Source organism: Cygnus atratus, chromosome 4 (genome assembly GCF_013377495.2).
Source record: "Cygnus atratus isolate AKBS03 ecotype Queensland, Australia chromosome 4, CAtr_DNAZoo_HiC_assembly, whole genome shotgun sequence".
Taxonomy (NCBI): domain Eukaryota; kingdom Metazoa; phylum Chordata; class Aves; order Anseriformes; family Anatidae; genus Cygnus; species Cygnus atratus.
Genome location: NC_066365.1, coordinates 77385681 through 77402876, shown reverse-complemented (window position 1 = coordinate 77402876; position 17196 = coordinate 77385681). Strand labels below are relative to the sequence as shown.

Here is a 17196-nt window from a genome sequence, read left to right as displayed (position 1 = left end):
AGCGCGTTCAGCGCTGCGGTGGGGCTGGGCTGGGGAGCAGGCGCTGCCAGCCAGGAGTGCTTCCCCTGGAGCCGAGGTCCTTCGGGAGCAGACCTCAGTGACAGGGAGGCAGCACGCGTGGGCGAGAGCGTTCCCAAAGGAGGTGGCCCCTGGGGATGGGATGGTGGGAGCAGGTACTTCTCCTCTCGTGTGGAGGTGGGCAGCACACAGATGGCTGATGGCCTGCAGAGTGGGCTCTGAAGGGAGCTGCCCTGAGGACCTCCAGCAGCGCCAGGCTGCACATGCTTGGCGTGACCTCTGAGAGGCCTGGCCCCCTGGTCTCCACCCAGAGGGGGAGTTCGCTGGCAGAGCCCCTGCTGGCGGCTGCTGAAGTCAGCGCTGACCACATGGGCGTTTTGGCCTTGTCCTCTGCCGAGCTGCTTCTGCTCCAGGCTGGGAACTGAGTCCTGGAGAGGTCGGGATAGCGTTGGGTTGTTCCAGCACTGCTCTTGGCTCTCCTCGGCTTTGCTGGAGGTGCGAAGGAGACGGGCGATGAGTCCGTGTGGATTCCTTGGCTGTCGTACAGCTTGGTGTCAACGGAGCGTTTGGATAGTGCTTGTGTTCCTCTTCCTGACGTTCATCCATCACTGTGTGTGTTGCACAATGAGCCCCCAGAGCTCTCCCCACCCTACCCGAGAAGGGGGCACGTGGAGGTTGAGTGTGGGTGTGCTGCAGAGGTGTGGGGTTGCAGACCTCTCCCGCAGCGGTTTTCTCTGTCTGACAGCAGCTTCTTTCTGTGCTCAGGATGTGAACCGAGAACTCATGAGTCAGCAAGAAGCATCTGCTGAGAAACAGCAGCAGCCTCCTCCCGAGATGTTTGACTTCAAGATTAAGTTTGCAGAGACAAAAGCCCACGCGAAGGTAGGGGCAGCAGGAGAGCTGTGTGCCAGGCACACCGACTGGGCGCGGGGCGCTTTTCCTGTGCGCCAGGCTCCTGAAGTGTGCGGGTGCTGGGCTCAGGGCAGGTCTCCCCCCGCCACGTGGCGGGGCTGGCCCTGGGGCAGCTCTTGGAGCTGGGCTGTGGTGCTCCGGCCAGCAGTGGAAACACTGAGGCAGCTGCTGGGATCTGGGGGGAATACGGGGCACGTGATGGGGGGAGCAAGATTCCAGCACGGGGGACACAGGCTGTCACTGGTGTGAGGGTGAACGCGGGCAGGGAAGGCTTAATGGGGCAGAGCGGTTTGATCAAGAAAAAAACCATCTCTGGTTCTGTGTGGTTTGCGTGCCAGTGGGTTGGCATGAGCCAGCGCGGACTGTCCTGCTCTGCTCCTGGCCGTGCTGCACCCAAAAGGCCCTGAGATATTTTCATTGCCTCTGCTGCCTGGCAGTGGGGCTGGGGGGGGGCTGGTGTGATACAAATCGGCTGTCACCGCTGGGGGACAGCGGGTACCCTTCTCCCAACAGAAACATCAAACTTCTCCGATGCTCACCGCTGTGCAAAAAGGGATGTTTTCTTCTGAAAGCGTGCTCAGAGCTGGCAGTATTAGCATTGTTCTTTATCCCACTGTGAATGCTGGCTGGGAAGGAAGAACGCTTGTGAGCACAGCGGCGTGGTGTACCCTGACTTCTCTGGGGCCAGAGCTCCAGAGCAGCCCCCGGGCACTTCCACAGGGCAGCCAGTCGGCAGTGATAAGGAGGGTGTCAGGGACAGGCAGGGAGAGTGGTGGTAGCTGTGTCCCAGGGGGAGGGAGGCTCTGGGTCCCTGCTGCACTGGGCGGGCTGGGACGCGCTGAGCCGGAGAGGGGCCAAGCGGGCTCTTGGGCTGTGTGCTGCAGGCGATCGAGATGGAGCTGCGCCAGATGGAGGTGCAGCAGGCCAACCGGCACGTCTCCCTCCTCACCTCCTTCATGCCAGACAGCTTCCTGCGCCACGGAGGGGACCACGACTGCATCCTGGTGCTGCTGCTCATCCCTCGGCTCATCTGCAAGGTGGGACGGGTGCCACGGTTTCTGCCTGCCCTGGGGGTTAGGCTTCCTCAAGAGCTCGGGTTAATTCTTGTGCTGAAGCTCTGGGCTGGGGTTATCTCCTGGGCTGGGCCGATGGGGCTTGGAGCATCTTCAAACCCACCGGGCCTAACCAGGAGGTGGTGGCTGTGCCACAGCTCTGGGGGAGATTTTCTTTCTGTCCCGTGCAACTTTGGCATTTTGAACATTTACTTGTTTGAGAGCTTTCAAAATTGCCTGGGAGGAGGAGGGAGCAGAAATTCCTGCCTCCAGGCAGTGACAGATCGGTGTCTGGAGCACTTGTCTGTGATGCCAGTGGCTCAGGTCTGTCAATGCAGGGCGGGCTGTCAGCCTTGGTGTCTTGCAGTGCTGACCGGGCTGGTTGGCTCTCTGCTGTCCCTCTTATTCTCCCTCTGGACTCAGAAATCTTCCCCAGGAAGCTTGCTTTTCTGGGGGTAGGGGTGCAGGGGGGAGTTTGTCAGGTCCGTGACTAAGTGGGACAGATCAGAGCGGGCAAAGGGGGATTCTGAAGGTTTGTCCTCCCCAACAGGCCGAGCTGATCAGCAAACAAGCTCAGGAGAAGTTTGATCTGAACGAGAACTGCGCAGAGCGTACTGGCCTCCGGGGCGCTCCGGGAGAGCAGCTGAGCTTTGCTGCAGGGCTGGTGTATTCCCTGAGCCTCCTGCAGGCCACGCTGCACAAATACGAGCAGTGAGTACCCAGCTGCCCCCAGCCCTCATTCCCACCCCCTTCACCCTCTGGAAGCACGGAGCTCGTCTGGAAGCACGGAGCTCCGCAGCCCCGCAGCAGGGCCCGGACCCTGCTGGAGCTGAAGTTTGGGCAGTTAGGCTGGAAAAAAGCCGAGGGGCCCCGTGTCTTGCCCTGTGGTGGGGTGGTCGCTTCTGTTGCATCTCCTTCCTCATTTTCTTCCCAAGAACTGACACGTGGGGGACTCAAATCTCTAGCACGCGTTGCTCGTTCTTCAGCTACGCCTGCGTGTCTTTAGGTCAGGATTAGCCTTGGTGCATTGATTTTCATTTTCCATCTCTCCTACATCACAGCCTTCTTCTTGCTGAGCTTAATTGTGTGTGGGATTCGCTCTGGGCTTCAGGCTCCCAGCCCCGTCTGTCCCCCTGCAGCCCAGTCCCCCCTTCCACAGGTGCCCCGTGCTCAGTTCCACGGGAGAGCTTTCCCAGAGCGTCACTGAACACTTGGTGAATGTGCTCCAAGGCCTGGCCGTACCTAGCTGCAGCCTGGAGGCTTTCCTTGGGGGCTGGCTCTTGCCTTCGGGGACCAAAACGGCTGTGGCGAGGCACAGCTTCCACCTTGAGGTGTGCCTGGATTTGCTCCCAGGAAGGTGGCTCACGTTGAAGTAGAGGGCTGAAAGATCCCATAGCTCCTGCGCCAGCGTGGCTGCTGAACCCCTTACATTGCAGGGGGTCCTGCTGGTGCTGGGTGGCAGAGCTTCTCGTGTCTCCTTAGAGACTGGACTGCTCTGCTCTGGGGCTCCCTTTCCCTACAGCTCCCTGGCAGTCCGTCTCATGCCCTGGTTTTCTACAGATGTTTTGTCCTCCCACAGCCTCTCCCTAGCTCCCGTGCTGGTCCGCCTGCTGGCTGAGGCTGGCGCCTCGAGTGCTCCGGGGTCGGCACCCAGAAGCACAGCCCCTGTTGGTGCTGTGCGGGGTGTGCGCCTGTCCCAGAGCGGCTGACTGTGCCTGCGTTCCCTTCCCAGGGCGCTGAACAAGTGCAGCGTTGAGGTGTATAAGAAGGTGGGGATGCTGTACCCCGAGATGAGCGTCCACGAACGCTCCCTGGACTTTCTGATCGAGCTGCTGCACAAGGACCAACTGGACGAGACGGTCAACGTGGAGCCGCTGACCAAAGCCATCAAGTACTATCAGGTACCTGTCTGTGGCGCGGGGTAAGCCGCAAATAAGCCCGCTGGCAGCGATTCCCGTTGGGTGTTTTTCACCTTCAGAGCGTGCAGGACGTGAGCCTGTGACACTGTCACCTGGGGGCTGTGTCCTCTGTCCCCGGGAGGACGCGGGCAGAAGGGACGTGGTTCCCCTGTCCCAGGCTCCTGCAGCTCTGCGGGCAGGTCAGGGTCGCTGACCCTTTTGGGTTAAAGGCCATCGGCTCGGTCGGGGGGCAGAGTGTTGACAGGGGATCTGGCGGGGGTCGTTGTAGGAGGTTTCGCTTCAGCTGAAAGTTAGGCCAAAGCCTCGGTGGTTTGTTTCTGTTACGTATTTCCTCATTCGGTTTATTTGCTTGCGTGTGTGGAAACTTTGGAGGGGTGATGATCTCTGCTGTGCTGATCTGTTTTCACCTAGCACCTGTACAGCATCCACCTGGCTGACCAGGCTGAGGACTGCACGATGCAGCTGGCTGACCACATCAAGGTGAAGTGGTGCCAAATAACCTGAGCGTCCTTGTTGCTTCTTGTCTGCCTCTGCCCCCCCGATCCCTTGAGATCGTTCTGTGAGTTGAGGTGCCCCGCTGCCCCCTCCTCCCCTCGCAGGCACCGTGGGGCAGCACAGCCACGCCGCAGGTTCCCAGCTCGGGGAAAGGGGAGGGAAACCCGGGCCCTTTGCCCTGCAGACATCCCCAGGAGAGAAGAGCAGCAAGGAGGGTGCAGGGAGCCCTGTGTCTGGGAGGGAACGTCGTGCTTCCCGAGCCGTTGTACTCCCTGGGCTTCAGAGGGGAGCACGGGTGTCTTGTGCCCCACAGAGTAAAGCAAAAATTGATTCAGTGCCTCAAACTTCTCTTCTCCCGGAAAACCTGGAGCCCTGGCAGCGTGGCATATAGAGGGCCTGTCGTGAGACACCCGAGACCAAAGCCCCAGCTTGTCCTAGGGCAGCTGCCCTGCCTGGTCTCTGTTGCCATGAGCTCACGGTGCCTGTGCTTGTGCTCCGCAGTTCACCCAGAGTGCCTTGGACTGCATGGGCGTGGAGGTGTGCAGGCTGCGAGCCTTCCTGCAGGTAGGAGTGCCCGGCGCTGGCTCTGCTGGATGGTGCTGGGTTCCCCCACGGATGGGCCCTCGGTCAGTTTTCCTGAGGTCCTTTTACTGCACCCCAGGCTGGGCAGGAGGCGTCCGACCTCGCCATCCTCCTCAAGGACCTGGAGACCTCGTGCAGCGACATCCGCCAGTTCTGCAAGAAGATCAGGCGCCGCATGCCGGGGACAGACGCCCCGGGGATCCCCGCGGCGCTGGGCTTTGGGCAGCAGGTGAGCTGGGCAGCCAGGCAGGGAGCCCGAGCGCTGCTCCCTGTGGGGCCACGGCCACGTCCTGGGAGCTACGGGCTGGGCTGGGCTGGCACCAAGAGCGTTCAGCTCGCTGCTCTCCTCCTTGCCGGCTCCGCGGAGGGAGCACGCTGGCAGGCAGTGCCCTGCATGAGCCAAGCAGCAGCACGGGGACGGAGTATCTCTGGGCTTTACGTTCTAGTCAGGGTGGAGACGTGGCCTTTGTAAGCTACTCTTCTCTACTAGCCTTGAGCTTCTTTCTGTCTTTCCTGGTGTTTTCCGTCTTCCTCGTGATCCTTCAGAAGCGTGTTTAATGCCAGGACCTGTTGAACTAGAGCGAGGGAAGCATGCAGCCGGGAGCCGCGGTGTCTGGAAGAGAGGTGGAGGGCAGCCCCTCTGCTTCTGCCCTCCCTGACCACCCTGCTTTGCCCGGCTCCAGGTGTCGGACACGCTGCTGGACTGCCGCAAGCACCTGACCTGGGTGGTGGCCGTGCTGCAGGAGGTGGCCGCGGCTGGGGCGCAGATGATCGCCCCTCTGGCGGAGAACGAGGGGCTGCTGGCGGTGAAGCTGGAGGACCTGGCCTTCAAGGCGAGCGAGCAGGTGGGAAGCCCCCTCCTCGGCTGCCCCTTGTTCCCTGCTACAGCGGGGGGAGGCTGGCGCACGTCCTGGAGGGCTGCGGACCTGCCCGTGAGCACCGTGGGCCTGGGAGGGCCTCGGGGAGCCTGGCAGTGAACTCCTGGGAAGGTGGCCGGGGAATGCCGAAATGCAGAGCGCTCTGGTCCCTGCTCTGCGCTCTCCTTCCCCACGGCTGGCCTCGTGCTGCAGCTGCACCAGGGGGCACCTTGTGGGGAGCCAGGGAGCGCTGGCTGCGAGCTCGGCTGAGGGGCACCTGCAACTTCCTTCCTGTCCTGTGCAGATCTACGGCACCCAGGGCATCAACCCCTACGAGTGCCTGCGGCAGTCCTGCAGCATCCTCATCGCAACCATGAACAAGATGGCCACGGCTATGCAGGAGGGAGAGTACGATGCTGACAGGCCACAGACCAAGGTGGGCTTCGTCTGCGGCAGGAGCTTCAGGCATTTGAGCATTTGAGTTGCTCTGAGCGCCCACAACTCGGGATCCTGCTGAGGGAGACGAGACCTTTGCGAGGTCTTGGTGCCTCTGAGGTTTCCCCAGGGGCCGACACTGGTGGCGGTGAAGGCATAGGGAATGGTGACCCTCAGGAGAACAAATCCTGAGGTGCAATGCCCCAAGGGTGGTGGTGGTACTAGGACGTGGTGCTGAGCACACGGAGCGAGCTGCTGATGTGCTCAGCACGTGGTGCTTGCCCGGCAGTGCTCTGGGGTACTCTGCTGCTGGTCCCCTGGCAAGAGAAGTCTTCTGGGTGCAAGGGGGGGCAGAGACCTGGGGATGGGTGGCAGAGGCCGGCAGGTACAGGGAGGCCAAGAACAGTCCCCCACTTGTCATGTGGTCCATTTGCAATTACTGCAATTCTTCTTAAAATACCGCTATTTGTATCTTGTTCCTCTGGTCTGTGTCGCAGCCCACCCCACCTGCCGACCTGCGGGCCGCGGCTCTTCGGGCAGAGATCACTGATGCTGAGGGGCTGGGGCTTAAGCTGGAGGACAGGGAGACAGTCATCAAGGAGCTGAAAAAGTCCCTCAAGATCAAGGTGAGCCGTTCCTCATTTATCTCTGCCGGTCGGTGAGGAGCTGCAGTGCTGCTGCAGCGCTCATGTCCGTGCTCCAGGCAGCGCGTTGCCCGCGGTGCTGGCTGTCTCGAGTCCGGGTCAGATCTCCTGGAAGTATGTCCCTGTTGTCAGGGAGGTGCTGCCTGCTGTGTGACCACAGCCTGGGGCCTCCCTGCCAGGGACTGCCCCGGCCTTTCCCCCGGAGTTCTGGGTGCCAGGCACAGGCACGGCGTGGGCAGGACTGGCGGATTCTGGGCAGGCTCCCCCCAGCACTACAAGGAGCTTTTTAGTGCGTGCCACCCCCAGGGCCTGAGCCCTCTGATTTCTGCTGCTCCAGGGCGAGGAGCTCAGCGAAGCCAACGTGCGCCTCAGCCTCCTGGAGAAGAAGCTGGACAGCGCGTCCAAGGATGCAGATGACCGCGTGGAAAAGATACAGACAAAGCTGGATGAGACCCAGACGCTGCTCAAGAAGAAGGAGAAGTAAGTGTGAGGTGGGGTTTGTGGAGCTGGGGCTGGCTGCTGGAGGTCTCTGATGGGGACTGCACAGTCCGCATTCCTCGGGCTGGCCGGGAGCGTTTGTGCGTTAGTGCAGGGCGATACCGGGGGGGGATGCGCAGGGGAACCGGTGCGTTCGTGGTGCACAGCAGAGCTCAGGCTGGGAGAGGGATCCTGGTAAAGGCCTTGTTCAAATACCCTGTGTGGAAAAGGCCGTTGTGCTGCCGTGTTCTTACTGCCATCGCTGTGCTCCAAGGATCTCTTGCACGCGCGGTCTGTTTGCAGAGCAATCCTGCCTTCAGGTGGGGAGGTGCAGCCTGCGCAGGGGTCTGTCCTGCGGGATAAAAGCCGGGCAAACAGCTAAGGGGAAGTTGGGTTCAGTATGGGCACACGCTTCCTTTGTGTGATACGTTGCAGCCTGCAGTACTGACTGGTGGGGCTCCAGCTCCCGAGTCAGCAGGCTTGTGCTTGAAACAGCAGCAGCCAGACCCGTGACAGAGCTGGGAGCGCTCCTGTCTTGCTCTGCCCGCCTCTTTCCCCCTCGGGAGCACCTCTGATTAGACCTGTGGCTGTGCGTGCTCTTCCCCAGGGAGTTTGAAGAGACCATGGATGCTCTTCAGGCAGACATTGACCAGCTGGAGTCAGAGAAGGTGGAGCTGAAGCAGCGCCTGAACAACCAGTCGAAGCGAACCATCGAGGGCCTGCGCGGGGCTCCTGCCTCCGGGGTTGCCTCCATCGTGTCTGGCATTGCCGGAGGTGTGTGACCGTCGAACGCTTCTGCAGCCGCCGTGGGGTGGTGGCAGGCTGCAGAGGGGCAGGATGCAGAGGGCAGGAGCTGTGCAGGGGAATGCCCCCTGCGTTGGGAGCAGTGCAGCTCTGCTGCCCAACCTGTCCTCGGGGAGCCACAGCCCTGGTGTGGCTGGCTGGGGACAGGACGGGAGGGGTTTGGGCTCTCGCGGTGATGAGTGGGGCATGCAGGCAGCCCGCAGCCCCTGGCAGTGCCCAGCAGCTCTGTGCGTGGTCAGGCAGAGCAGCGAGGGCACCTTTGTGGAGCTGGCTGGGCCCGTCCTCCCCGCAGGGCGCTCCAGGGGGGATGCAGGGCTCCGTGCCCTCCCTGCTGCATGCAGCGCCCCCCTCTGTGCTGCAGCTCCCCAGGACATGGGTGGGCTCTGCTGTTCGCCTGGCTCGGTGAATGAGAGCCAATTTCCCCTGAAGCCCACAGCAAGGGGCGGGTGATGGTGAAGGACGGGCGATGGCTAAGGTTGCGGTTCCTCGTGCTGCCTAGCAGAGGTGTTAGCGCCTTCTGGGTCACTCTGTGCGGAGGAACGCCCTATGAAAACTGCCGGGAGGCAAGTACGGGGGCAAAGCAGGGCTGTGGGGTGGCAGAGCTGTGCTGGCATCTTTGTCAGGAGCTCTGGCCATCGGGCAGTGCACGGCCTGCTGAACTGGGAGCTCAGGTGTCCTGTGGGACTGTGCCCAGGGAGGCTGGGGAGCAGCCTGTCCCTGTAGCCCCAGCGTGGCAATGGTCTGCTGGGTCCGTGTGCTGGCCCTCGCGGCCCGACCTGGGCTGGGTAAGAGCCCTGCACAAGGAGGGCAGGGCAGGTCTCAGGCTTGCTCTGGCTGCACCATGAGTGCTGTCAGTTTGCCAAGAGGCAGAGGTCACCCCCCTTTGCAATACTCCTGCCCCCAAAATGCCCCGTGAAGATGCGCTGCAGATCCTGGGTGCAGCAGCTCCTGCTTCCCGTGGAGCTGCAGCTTCTCCCTGAGTCGCTGCGGCCACAAGCTCTGGCTCTCTGGGCACCCTGAAGGTGCCACCGGCATGGTCTGGGTCCTGAGCAGTGTACGCAGTGCTGAGCACTGTGCCAGCACCAGCCTGCACACGAGCGCTGCGTTTTGCCGGGGACGTGCGAAGCCTGAGGGGCCTCCGTGGAGCTGCTGGGGGAGACCCAGGGCAAGGGGCAGCAGCTGTGGGCCCACGCGTGTCCCACTCGGGTGGCTCACAGCCTGCGGTCCTGGCCGGATCCTGCAGGTCCCGCTGTGCCGGCCGGGGTCACCGCTCCCCGAGCGAGGGGATGGGGCTGGCACAGCGCCCAGCCGTGGGGGACCAGAGCCCCTCTGGGCATAGCTCCTTCCAAACTTCATCCTCGGCTTAATTCTGCTTCTTCTCATCTTTCCTCTGCCTCCTTTTCTTGTACCGCAGAGGAACAGCAGAGAGGTACAGTACTGCACCCCAGCATGCGAGTGCTCCCCAGCCCCGGCCGTGCATGCAGGGAGGGGCTGCAGGGAGGTGACCCGCGGGCACCCAAGCATGGCCCAGGGCAAGGTCTGGCCAGGGCGGAGGGGGGAAGGAGGGCAGCTCCTGCGCCAGGACGCTCGGGTGCTCGGGACGCCTTGGGGCAGGGGAGCGGGCAGCTGGTGTGCTGAGAGCCCAGGAGGAGCGGGGAGCACGAAGCTGCTGCAGAGGGAGGTTGCTGTGACCCCTGCAATGGAGAGGGGGGGCTCTGGAGCGGCCGGAGTCCAGGGAGAGCCCCGTGTCTTTGGGCAGCGGGCGACGGGTGCCCGGTGCCAGGGCTGCTGAGGAGCGTGGGTGTGTGATGCTGCCCGGCCCTGCTGGTTTTTGGCCTTTTCCATCCGAGCAAGGTGTGCAGTGCTGCATGTTCCTGATGGCTCGCGGGGCACCTGGGCGTGCACCAGCAAATCGTGCCGCTGCTCACCCGGTGCTGCAGACACGCGTCCCGGTGCCCAGCCCGGCCTGCGTGCCTGGCACCCGCTGCAGCTCCCCGGGCCGGGGCGTGGGGGCTGCTGACACCGCTGCTGTTTGTGCCTGCCGCAGGTGTAGGCGCCGGCCAGGCGGCAGGAGGCGGCTCGGGGCCAGTGCAGGTGAAGGACTCGCCTCTTCTACTCCAGCAAATCGAAGCCCTGCAGCTCTCCATCAAGCACCTCAAGAACGAGAACAACCGGCTCAAGGTGAGGTGGGGGCAGCGCCTCGTCCTGCGGCGCAGAGCCCGGCCGGGGGCGAGAGGGAGGACGGGGCTGGCGTGGCCTCGGGGAGCGGGGTGCTGCCGTGCCGGGCACCGGGCTGCGAGCGATGTGCTCCCCCCTGCGCCACCGAGCATCTGCCCTGCACGTGGTGGTTCCCTTGGGGAAGAAGGAGCTGCTTTACGGAGGGGAGCTCTTTGGGGGCTCAGCCAGGACGCGAGGGCGCAGGGCTGGCAGCGCCCGGTGCTGGTGTGCTGTCCCTGCCCGGCTCAGCCCCATCACAGCGGGGTCAGGGCGCTGGCTGAAGGAGACTGGTCAAGTCGTTGGTTGATTAATGATTGCACTATGAGGAAATTGGCAAAGCAGCAAATAATCTAATTAGCTAAATAACGTTCCACTGGTATTAATTCATAGACACGTAATTATGCAGATTATTATGCATAACTATGAAGATGTTAATTGTAGCTCTTAAATCTGATGAGTCACGTCCGTGGCCGCTGCCGAGTTACCGTTGAGTTACCGCGCTGTAAGTGCTGCGGTGCCGATCTGTTCCCCTGCCCTGAGGCTTACGGATGCTCAGCTGAGGGGCAGTGGTGAGGTGTGCAGGGGCTCCCCTCCGGTGTCCCGGTGTGTTTGGACATTGCCACTGCCACAGGCACCTGGGCTCCCACCCGTGGAAGGTCCACCTGCTGCTGCCTGCTGCTCTTTCTGACTATAATCTTATGTCTGTTTTGCCCCCCCTCTCATTGTCTTTACACCTTGTTTTCTCTGCTCTGTTCCTCCCAAATAAACAACTTCTCCTGACCACCTTTACCCATTGGTTCTAGGGAGCCCAGATGAAGATGGAGCTGGCCAGCTTGAAACCTCTGCATGTAGCTAAGGTCTCTGTTGCCAAGAACAAGCACGGAGAAGATCTGGCTACGGTCAGTCTCTATCGCAAGACAAGCCAGCTGCTGGAAACCCTCTACCAGATGAGCACCAACACCAAGGTGGTGGACATGAAGCAGACAAAGTCAGGTAGGTGCTGCACAACCCCCCCGGGGCTGAGGCAGCTGGGAGCACCACACAGAGGTCCTCTGTGCCGTGGGGGGACCGTTGGGGGACCGGCACCTCCCGGCCATCCAGCTGGCATCCAGCAGCAGGGTCTGTGTGCCGCAGGGCACGGCTCCAGCCTGTCCCCGTATCCCTGGGAGGGAGGAATGTGGGCTGTGCTGCTTCTGCTGGCCGGGCTTCCCCTGTGCAGCTCTCTTGGCCCAGAGCCGTGGCCCTCCTGTCCCACCAGGTGCCTGGGGGACAGCATGGCACCAGCCTGGCGGGCAGGAGGCTGAAGCCGTTTCCCTGTGTCAGGGTGGCTCAGCTTCTTCCCCAGGGTGCTGTGGGCTGAGCCTGGAGCCTCTCATCCCCCCAAACCTCCTCTGGTAGCAAAGAACTGGGGCTGCCTGAGCCAGTGCTCCGCAGCGTGGGTCTGTGCCCACGCACTGTGCTCAGGGCTGGGTGAGATGGGCCCTGCTGGAGGCGGCTGGGGCCAGGCAGGGCAGTTCCTCACGCCCTGCCTTTGCAGGAAGGAGCGCGGCAACGCGCCTGCTGGAGCAGACGGCCCGCCTGTGGTCCCTGAAGACCACCATCGACACGCTGCAGGTGAGGCGGGCCCAGGGGGGTGTTGGGACGAGGGGTCAGATGGGGGCCGCCGGGCACAGCCCTCCCCTGCCCCCCGGGGCCAGGTGAGGCCCCTCCAGCCCCCCGTGGGCTCGTGGTGCCGTGGTGTGACGGGGCCGTGCCCCCCAGGCCGACACGCTGCGGGAAGTGGTGCAGCAGCGCCCGGGTGCCAGCGTCCCCACGGCCTTCGGCGTCTTCCCGTCCTCCTCCTTCCTCAAGGTGAGCGGGGGCCGGGCGGGGCGGGGGGGCTGATGGTTGATGATCATCGATCACCAATCATTAACCACCCCCCCTGACGGCCGCAGGCACAGCGGGAGCAGGAGCAGGGCGCCGCCGCCTTCGGGCGCGTGTCGGTGCCGTGCGCGGCCGGGCAGGGCCACACGGAGCGGGTGCTGCTCACCCCGGAGCTGCTGCAGCGCCTGCAGGGACACTTCGTCTGCTGAGTGAGACACCGAGGCACCCCCGGACCGAACGCACCCGGAGCCGCCGGGACCCCCCCGCCCCGCACCCCCGCCCCCCCCCCGCCTCCCCCAATAAAGCTCTGCAGCCCCGCGCACCGCTTTTTATTCACGGAGGCGGGGTCACGGAGCGCCGCGGCGGCCGCTATTGGCTGTGGGCGGCGAGGGGCGGGCAGCGGCCGCGCTACCCGGCCCCGATTGGTGGGGGGGCAGAGGTGGGCGGGGCCGCCTCGTTCTCCCGATCATTGGCCGAGGCGGTTCGCGCCGGTTGGTGGGGGGCGAGCAGGCGCGGCCGCCCATTGGCCGCGGGCGGGGAGGGGCGGGCTTCCGGCGCGGCGCGGCCAGTTCCGGGCGGCGGCGGCGGCGGGATGGTGAGCGGGGGGCGCCGCGCCGCATCCGCCCGCATCGGGCCGGGGCCGGGCCCCGGGGGGGCGGGGGCGGCCCCGGGGGGCGCCGCGGGGCCGGGCCGGGCCGGGCCGGGGCCTCCTGCGGGGCGGGGGGGGGGGAGGAGGGCAGCGAGCGGGGCCTGCGGCCGGCCCGGCCCGGCCCGCGTGTGACCGGCGGCCCGCAGGTGCTGCTGCACGTGCTGTTCGAGCATGCGGCCGGGTACGCGCTGTTCGCCGTGCGCGAGGTGGAGGAGATCAGCCTGCTGCTGCCGCAGGTACGGGGCCGGGGGGGACCGGGGGCCGGGGCCGCCGCGCGCCCCTCCCGGGAGCTGCGGGACCCGCCGGGCCGGGGCCGTTCCGTGCCCGTCCCGAGCCGCCGCGTGCCGGGCCGGGCCCTCAGCGCCGCGCCGCCGGCAGGTGGAGGAGAGCGTCCTCACCCTGGGCAAGTTCCACAACGTGGTGAAGCTGGTCGCCTTCGCGCCCTTCAAGTCGGCGCAGAGCGCGCTGGAGAACATCAACGCCGTCTCCGAGGGTGAGCAGGGGGCGCACGGGGGGACGGGGGGGTCCGGCCCGGCCCGGCCCCGCTGAGCCACCCCCTCCCCCCCGCAGGGATCCTGCACGAGGACCTCCGCCTGCTGCTGGAGACCTCGATGCCCGCCAAGAAGAAGAAGGCGCTGCTGGGAGTCGCCGACGCCAAGATCGGGGCCGCCATCCTGGAGGAGCTGGGCTACCAGTGCCAGACCGGGGGGGTCGTGGCTGAGATCCTGCGGGGTGAGCGGACGGGGCAGGGGGATCTCCCGGCCTGGGGGGAGCCTCGGGTCCCGGGGGGTCGGGGGGGGGGGCAGCCCGGGGGTGCTCAGCCGCACGTCCCACTGGGGTGATGACGGAGCCCTCCGTGCAGGGATCCGCCTGCACTTCCACGCGCTGGTGAAGGGCCTCACCGCCCAGTCGGCCTCCAAGGCGCAGCTGGGCCTCGGCCACAGCTACTCCCGGGCCAAGGTGAAGTTCAACGTGAACCGCGTGGACAACATGATCATCCAGTCCATCAGCCTCCTGGACCAGCTGGACAAGGACATCAACACCTTCTCCATGCGTGTTCGGTGAGGGGGGTCCCCGGGCGGGAGGAGCGGTGCGGGTCTCCTCCCCACGCTTACCACAGGCAGCTCGTCCTCCGGCTGCCTGTACAGAACGGGGAGGGAGAGCACGGCCCCGAGTACACCCCGGCCGGGGAGACCGTGCCCCGGCTGGATTGTGAGCGGGGGCACACGCGGGGCCAGCGGGTGGGGGCGTGCGTGGGGCCGGGCTCTGCCCTGACGCTGTCCCTGCAGGGAGTGGTACGGGTACCACTTCCCCGAGCTGATCAAGATCGTCTCCGAGAACTACACCTACTGCCGGCTGGCCAAGTTCATCGGGAACCGCAAGGAGCTGAGCGAGGAGAGCCTGGAGGGGCTGGAGGAGATCGTCATGGACAGCGCCAAAGCTCAGGCTATTCTGGAAGCTTCCCGCTCGTCCATGGGTAGGTGGGGAGGGGCAGCGGTGGCTCCACTGAAGCTTGGTGCTCTGAGCTGAGCGGGGTCCCTGCGCGGTTGATGTTGCTCAGCCCTGGTGCTCGTCTTGCCCAGGCATGGACATCTCTCCCATCGACCTCATCAACATCGAGAGCTTCTCCAGCCGCGTGATCTCGCTGTCCGAGTACCGCAAGGGCCTGCAGGAGTACCTGCGCTCCAAGATGAGCCAGGTGGCTCCGAGCCTCTCGGCTCTCATCGGGGAGGTGGTGAGTGCGAGTGTGTGCCCCCGGCTCCCCCCGGCCGCGGAGATGATGTCTGAGTTAATCTGTCAATCCACTGAGCTGTGCTGCTGACACTTCCCACTGCTGATCCCGGCCCGGGGGCTGCGTGCTGCCCCGTCCTGCTGGCGTGGGGCTGCGGGACAGGGGCAGCCGTGACCCCCAACTGTTCCTCGCAGGTGGGCGCCCGCCTCATCTCACACGCCGGCAGCCTGACGAACCTGGCCAAGTACCCGGCGTCAACGGTGCAGATCCTGGGGGCCGAGAAAGCCCTCTTCAGGTACCGCTGCAGGGTGGTTGCGGTGATGGCAGGCCCCTGGGCCGCTGGGTGCGACGCGCCGGGCCCCTGCTGCCTCGGCCGCGTGTGATCAGCCAGCCCCAGCCCCTGAGCGACCACCGCGGCTCTGCGTCTCGCCCGGCGGGGCGTGCCGGGTGCCCCGGGCGGCTCTGCCCAGGGCTTACCCCGGAGGTTAGCGGTGCGGCGGGCTGGGAGCCGGGAGGCAGCCCCTGGGTCACGCCTCGCTGCCGGCGAGCCAGCGCCGGGGCTGGGGGAGGAGCGGCGGCTCTGACTGGGGCGCCCTCGGCCCTGGGCTCTGCCCTGACGGCTCCCCCGGTTCCAGGGCTCTGAAGACGCGGGGGAACACCCCCAAGTACGGGCTCATCTTCCACTCCACCTTCATCGGGCGAGCAGCCGCCAAGAACAAGGGGCGCATCTCCCGCTACCTGGCCAACAAGTGCACCATCGCCTCCCGCATCGACTGCTTCTCAGGTGCCTGGGGGACGGGGGCGGGCGGCCGCGGTCCTTGGCGCCCCGCAGCCTCTGCCGTGATGGCAATATTTTTCGTCAACAGCATTTCACTGGGTGAATGGTGACGCCTGTGGTCTGAGCAGAGCGCTGGGGCCGGGGGAGGTGGGCGCGGAATGGGGCAGGGGGAGGGGTGCTGAGCCCGTCTTGTCCCTGCAGAGGTCCCCACCAGCGTCTTTGGGGACAAGCTGCGGGAGCAGGTGGAGGAGCGGCTCGCCTTCTATGAGACCGGGGAGCCGCCCCGCAAGAACCTGGAGGTCATGAAGGAGGCCATGGTGGAGGTGAGGCTGTTTGGGGCGGCTGGGCAGGGCCCCGCTGTCGGACGTGATGTCAACCTGCCATCCTGACCCCCTGTGGAGGCAAAAAAAAAACTGATTTAATGAGGCTGATCCGACGGGTGCCATGGGGAGGGGCTGGGACCAAGTCGCGTGCTGGGAGTCGGTCCCCACACTGATGCGCTCGCTCTGCTCCCCTGGCAGGCGAATGAGGTGGTGGCTGAGGTCAAGAGGAAGCAGGAGAAGAAGGAGAAAAAAAAGAAGAAGCGGGAGAAGCGGCGGCTGGAGGCTCTGGCTGCAGCTGCAGAGGAGATGGAGAACTCGGTGCTGGAGGCAGAGGTGAGGGCAGGGGCACCAGGCGGGTGCCTGTCAGGAAGGGGCTGTGGTGACCCTGCTGTGTGGGGTCCGGCTGTTCCTGGCCCTGCAGGGTTTGTGGGGGCGTTAAGCCCCCAGAAAACAGCCCAGCCCCTACAGGTGAGGGAAGCAGCCTGCGTGGACCTGGTATTCGTCTCCTCCCAGGGCTGGGCACAGACCGTTTATTTACACTGGGTTTCCCTTCAGGAAAACGACATAGGGCCCATTAAAAAGAAGAAGAAGAAGAAGGAGCAGGAGCCCCTCTCAGAGCCCGAGGAGAACGGGCTAGAGGAAGACGCCTTGCCCAAGAAGAAAAGGAAACTGACGGGAGAGGCTGCCCAGCTGGAGAAGAAAAAGAAGAAGGCGGCCAAGGACTTGGAGGACTAGGGGAGCAGGAGCTGGAGCAGGGCCATGCTCCAGCAGCGCAGACTCTTGGCCTGGCAGGAGCTCAGCTCGGCACGGCCGCGGCCCCTTGCCTGCCGTCCCGGGGTTCCCGGCAGCTGCATGCCCCAGAATGTAACTCGGCGGGGCGGCCGCGTTAACGGCATTTTGGCACCTCGGGGTCTGGGTGAGTCCATGGGCCAGGCCCAGGTGCCAGCAGCCTCCACGGCAGCACGTGGATGCCTGAGCTTCGCTGAGCCTCGCTGTGCCTTACGCAGCGTTGCCTCCTCGAGCCCATTTTGGGCTGGCTCTGGCTGCGTCCTGCCTGTCCCAGCACCCACAGCGTGCGCAGTGGGGGCAGGAAGTTGCTCGGTGTGACTGAACCTCAATAAAGGGCTGAGGGTGTTGTCGATCGCCTCTGTCTTTTGTTCTGCTGCAGCTGAAGTGGCTGAAAGCCTGGGAGCGGCAGGGGGAGGCCCCAGCTTTGCTTTGCTCCCTCTTGCCCAGGCAGGGGGGCCGGGCTGGCCCCTGCGCCCAGCAGCACCCTGCAGCCGTGCCCCTCCTGCCCCAGCTCACCTCCAGGAGGGGCCTGGTCCCCGCCAGCAGCAGCAGCAGCAGCAGCACAGTGACCACCATGAGGCGTGGTCCTGCTGGAGCAGACGCTGCAGCTTGCATGGTGCTGTGCCCCCCCCCCCCCCACTGCTGCG

The 17196-nt window shown here is 64.7% G+C and overlaps 2 protein-coding genes and 3 non-coding genes across 6 annotated transcripts in view; all 5 read left to right on the top strand.

The window, feature by feature from the left end:
* DCTN1 (dynactin subunit 1) overlaps nt 1-12598 on the top strand; it is a 70061-nt gene extending 57463 nt beyond the window's left edge. Inside the window, exons 12-28 of one of the 2 annotated variants that reach the window (XM_050710257.1) lie at nt 784-900; nt 1815-1967; nt 2533-2693; nt 3715-3883; nt 4313-4381; nt 4898-4960; nt 5058-5207; nt 5662-5823; nt 6140-6271; nt 6768-6896; nt 7252-7394; nt 7999-8165; nt 10243-10376; nt 11216-11405; nt 11950-12026; nt 12174-12263; nt 12350-12598. In XM_050710257.1, the coding sequence (XP_050566214.1) occupies nt 784-900; nt 1815-1967; nt 2533-2693; nt 3715-3883; nt 4313-4381; nt 4898-4960; nt 5058-5207; nt 5662-5823; nt 6140-6271; nt 6768-6896; nt 7252-7394; nt 7999-8165; nt 10243-10376; nt 11216-11405; nt 11950-12026; nt 12174-12263; nt 12350-12487 (2244 nt within the window). In that variant the 3' untranslated portion in view covers nt 12488-12598. The remainder of the gene's footprint in view (nt 1-783; nt 901-1814; nt 1968-2532; nt 2694-3714; nt 3884-4312; nt 4382-4897; nt 4961-5057; nt 5208-5661; nt 5824-6139; nt 6272-6767; nt 6897-7251; nt 7395-7998; nt 8166-10242; nt 10377-11215; nt 11406-11949; nt 12027-12173; nt 12264-12349) is intronic. The other variant, XM_050710258.1, reaches the window with a different exon arrangement.
* A 204-nt stretch (nt 12599-12802) lies between these two features.
* On the top strand, nt 12803-16901 carry NOP56 (NOP56 ribonucleoprotein). The gene is made up of 12 exons (XM_035571009.2): nt 12803-12873; nt 13074-13163; nt 13306-13420; nt 13498-13659; nt 13790-13988; nt 14217-14404; nt 14511-14662; nt 14854-14954; nt 15295-15443; nt 15639-15760; nt 15959-16093; nt 16316-16901. The coding sequence occupies exons 1-12, from the start codon at nt 12871-12873 to the stop codon at nt 16493-16495; spliced, it is 1596 nt and encodes a 531-aa protein (XP_035426902.1). The 5' UTR covers nt 12803-12870; the 3' UTR covers nt 16496-16901.
* Nucleotides 14026-14157, top strand: LOC118260631 (small nucleolar RNA SNORA51). The gene has a single exon (XR_004782278.1). It is a non-coding gene; the product is annotated as a small nucleolar RNA SNORA51 (small nucleolar RNA).
* LOC118260630 (small nucleolar RNA SNORD56) lies at nt 15495-15565 on the top strand. Its single transcript, XR_004782277.1, has one exon. It is a non-coding gene; the product is annotated as a small nucleolar RNA SNORD56 (small nucleolar RNA).
* LOC118260629 (small nucleolar RNA SNORD57) lies at nt 15799-15871 on the top strand. The gene has a single exon (XR_004782276.1). It is a non-coding gene; the product is annotated as a small nucleolar RNA SNORD57 (small nucleolar RNA).
* Nucleotides 16902-17196: the final 295 nt, after the last annotated feature.

What these genes read in the sequence shown, in the direction of transcription:
- NOP56 (XM_035571009.2), top strand. An exon ending in TCAGCCTGCTGCTGCCGCAG is followed by an intron (nt 13,164 to 13,305) that starts GTACGGGGCCGG and finishes CGCCGCCGGCAG; the next exon opens with GTGGAGGAGAGCGTCCTCAC. An exon ending in CATCAACGCCGTCTCCGAGG is followed by an intron (nt 13,421 to 13,497) that starts GTGAGCAGGGGG and finishes TCCCCCCCGCAG; the next exon opens with GGATCCTGCACGAGGACCTC.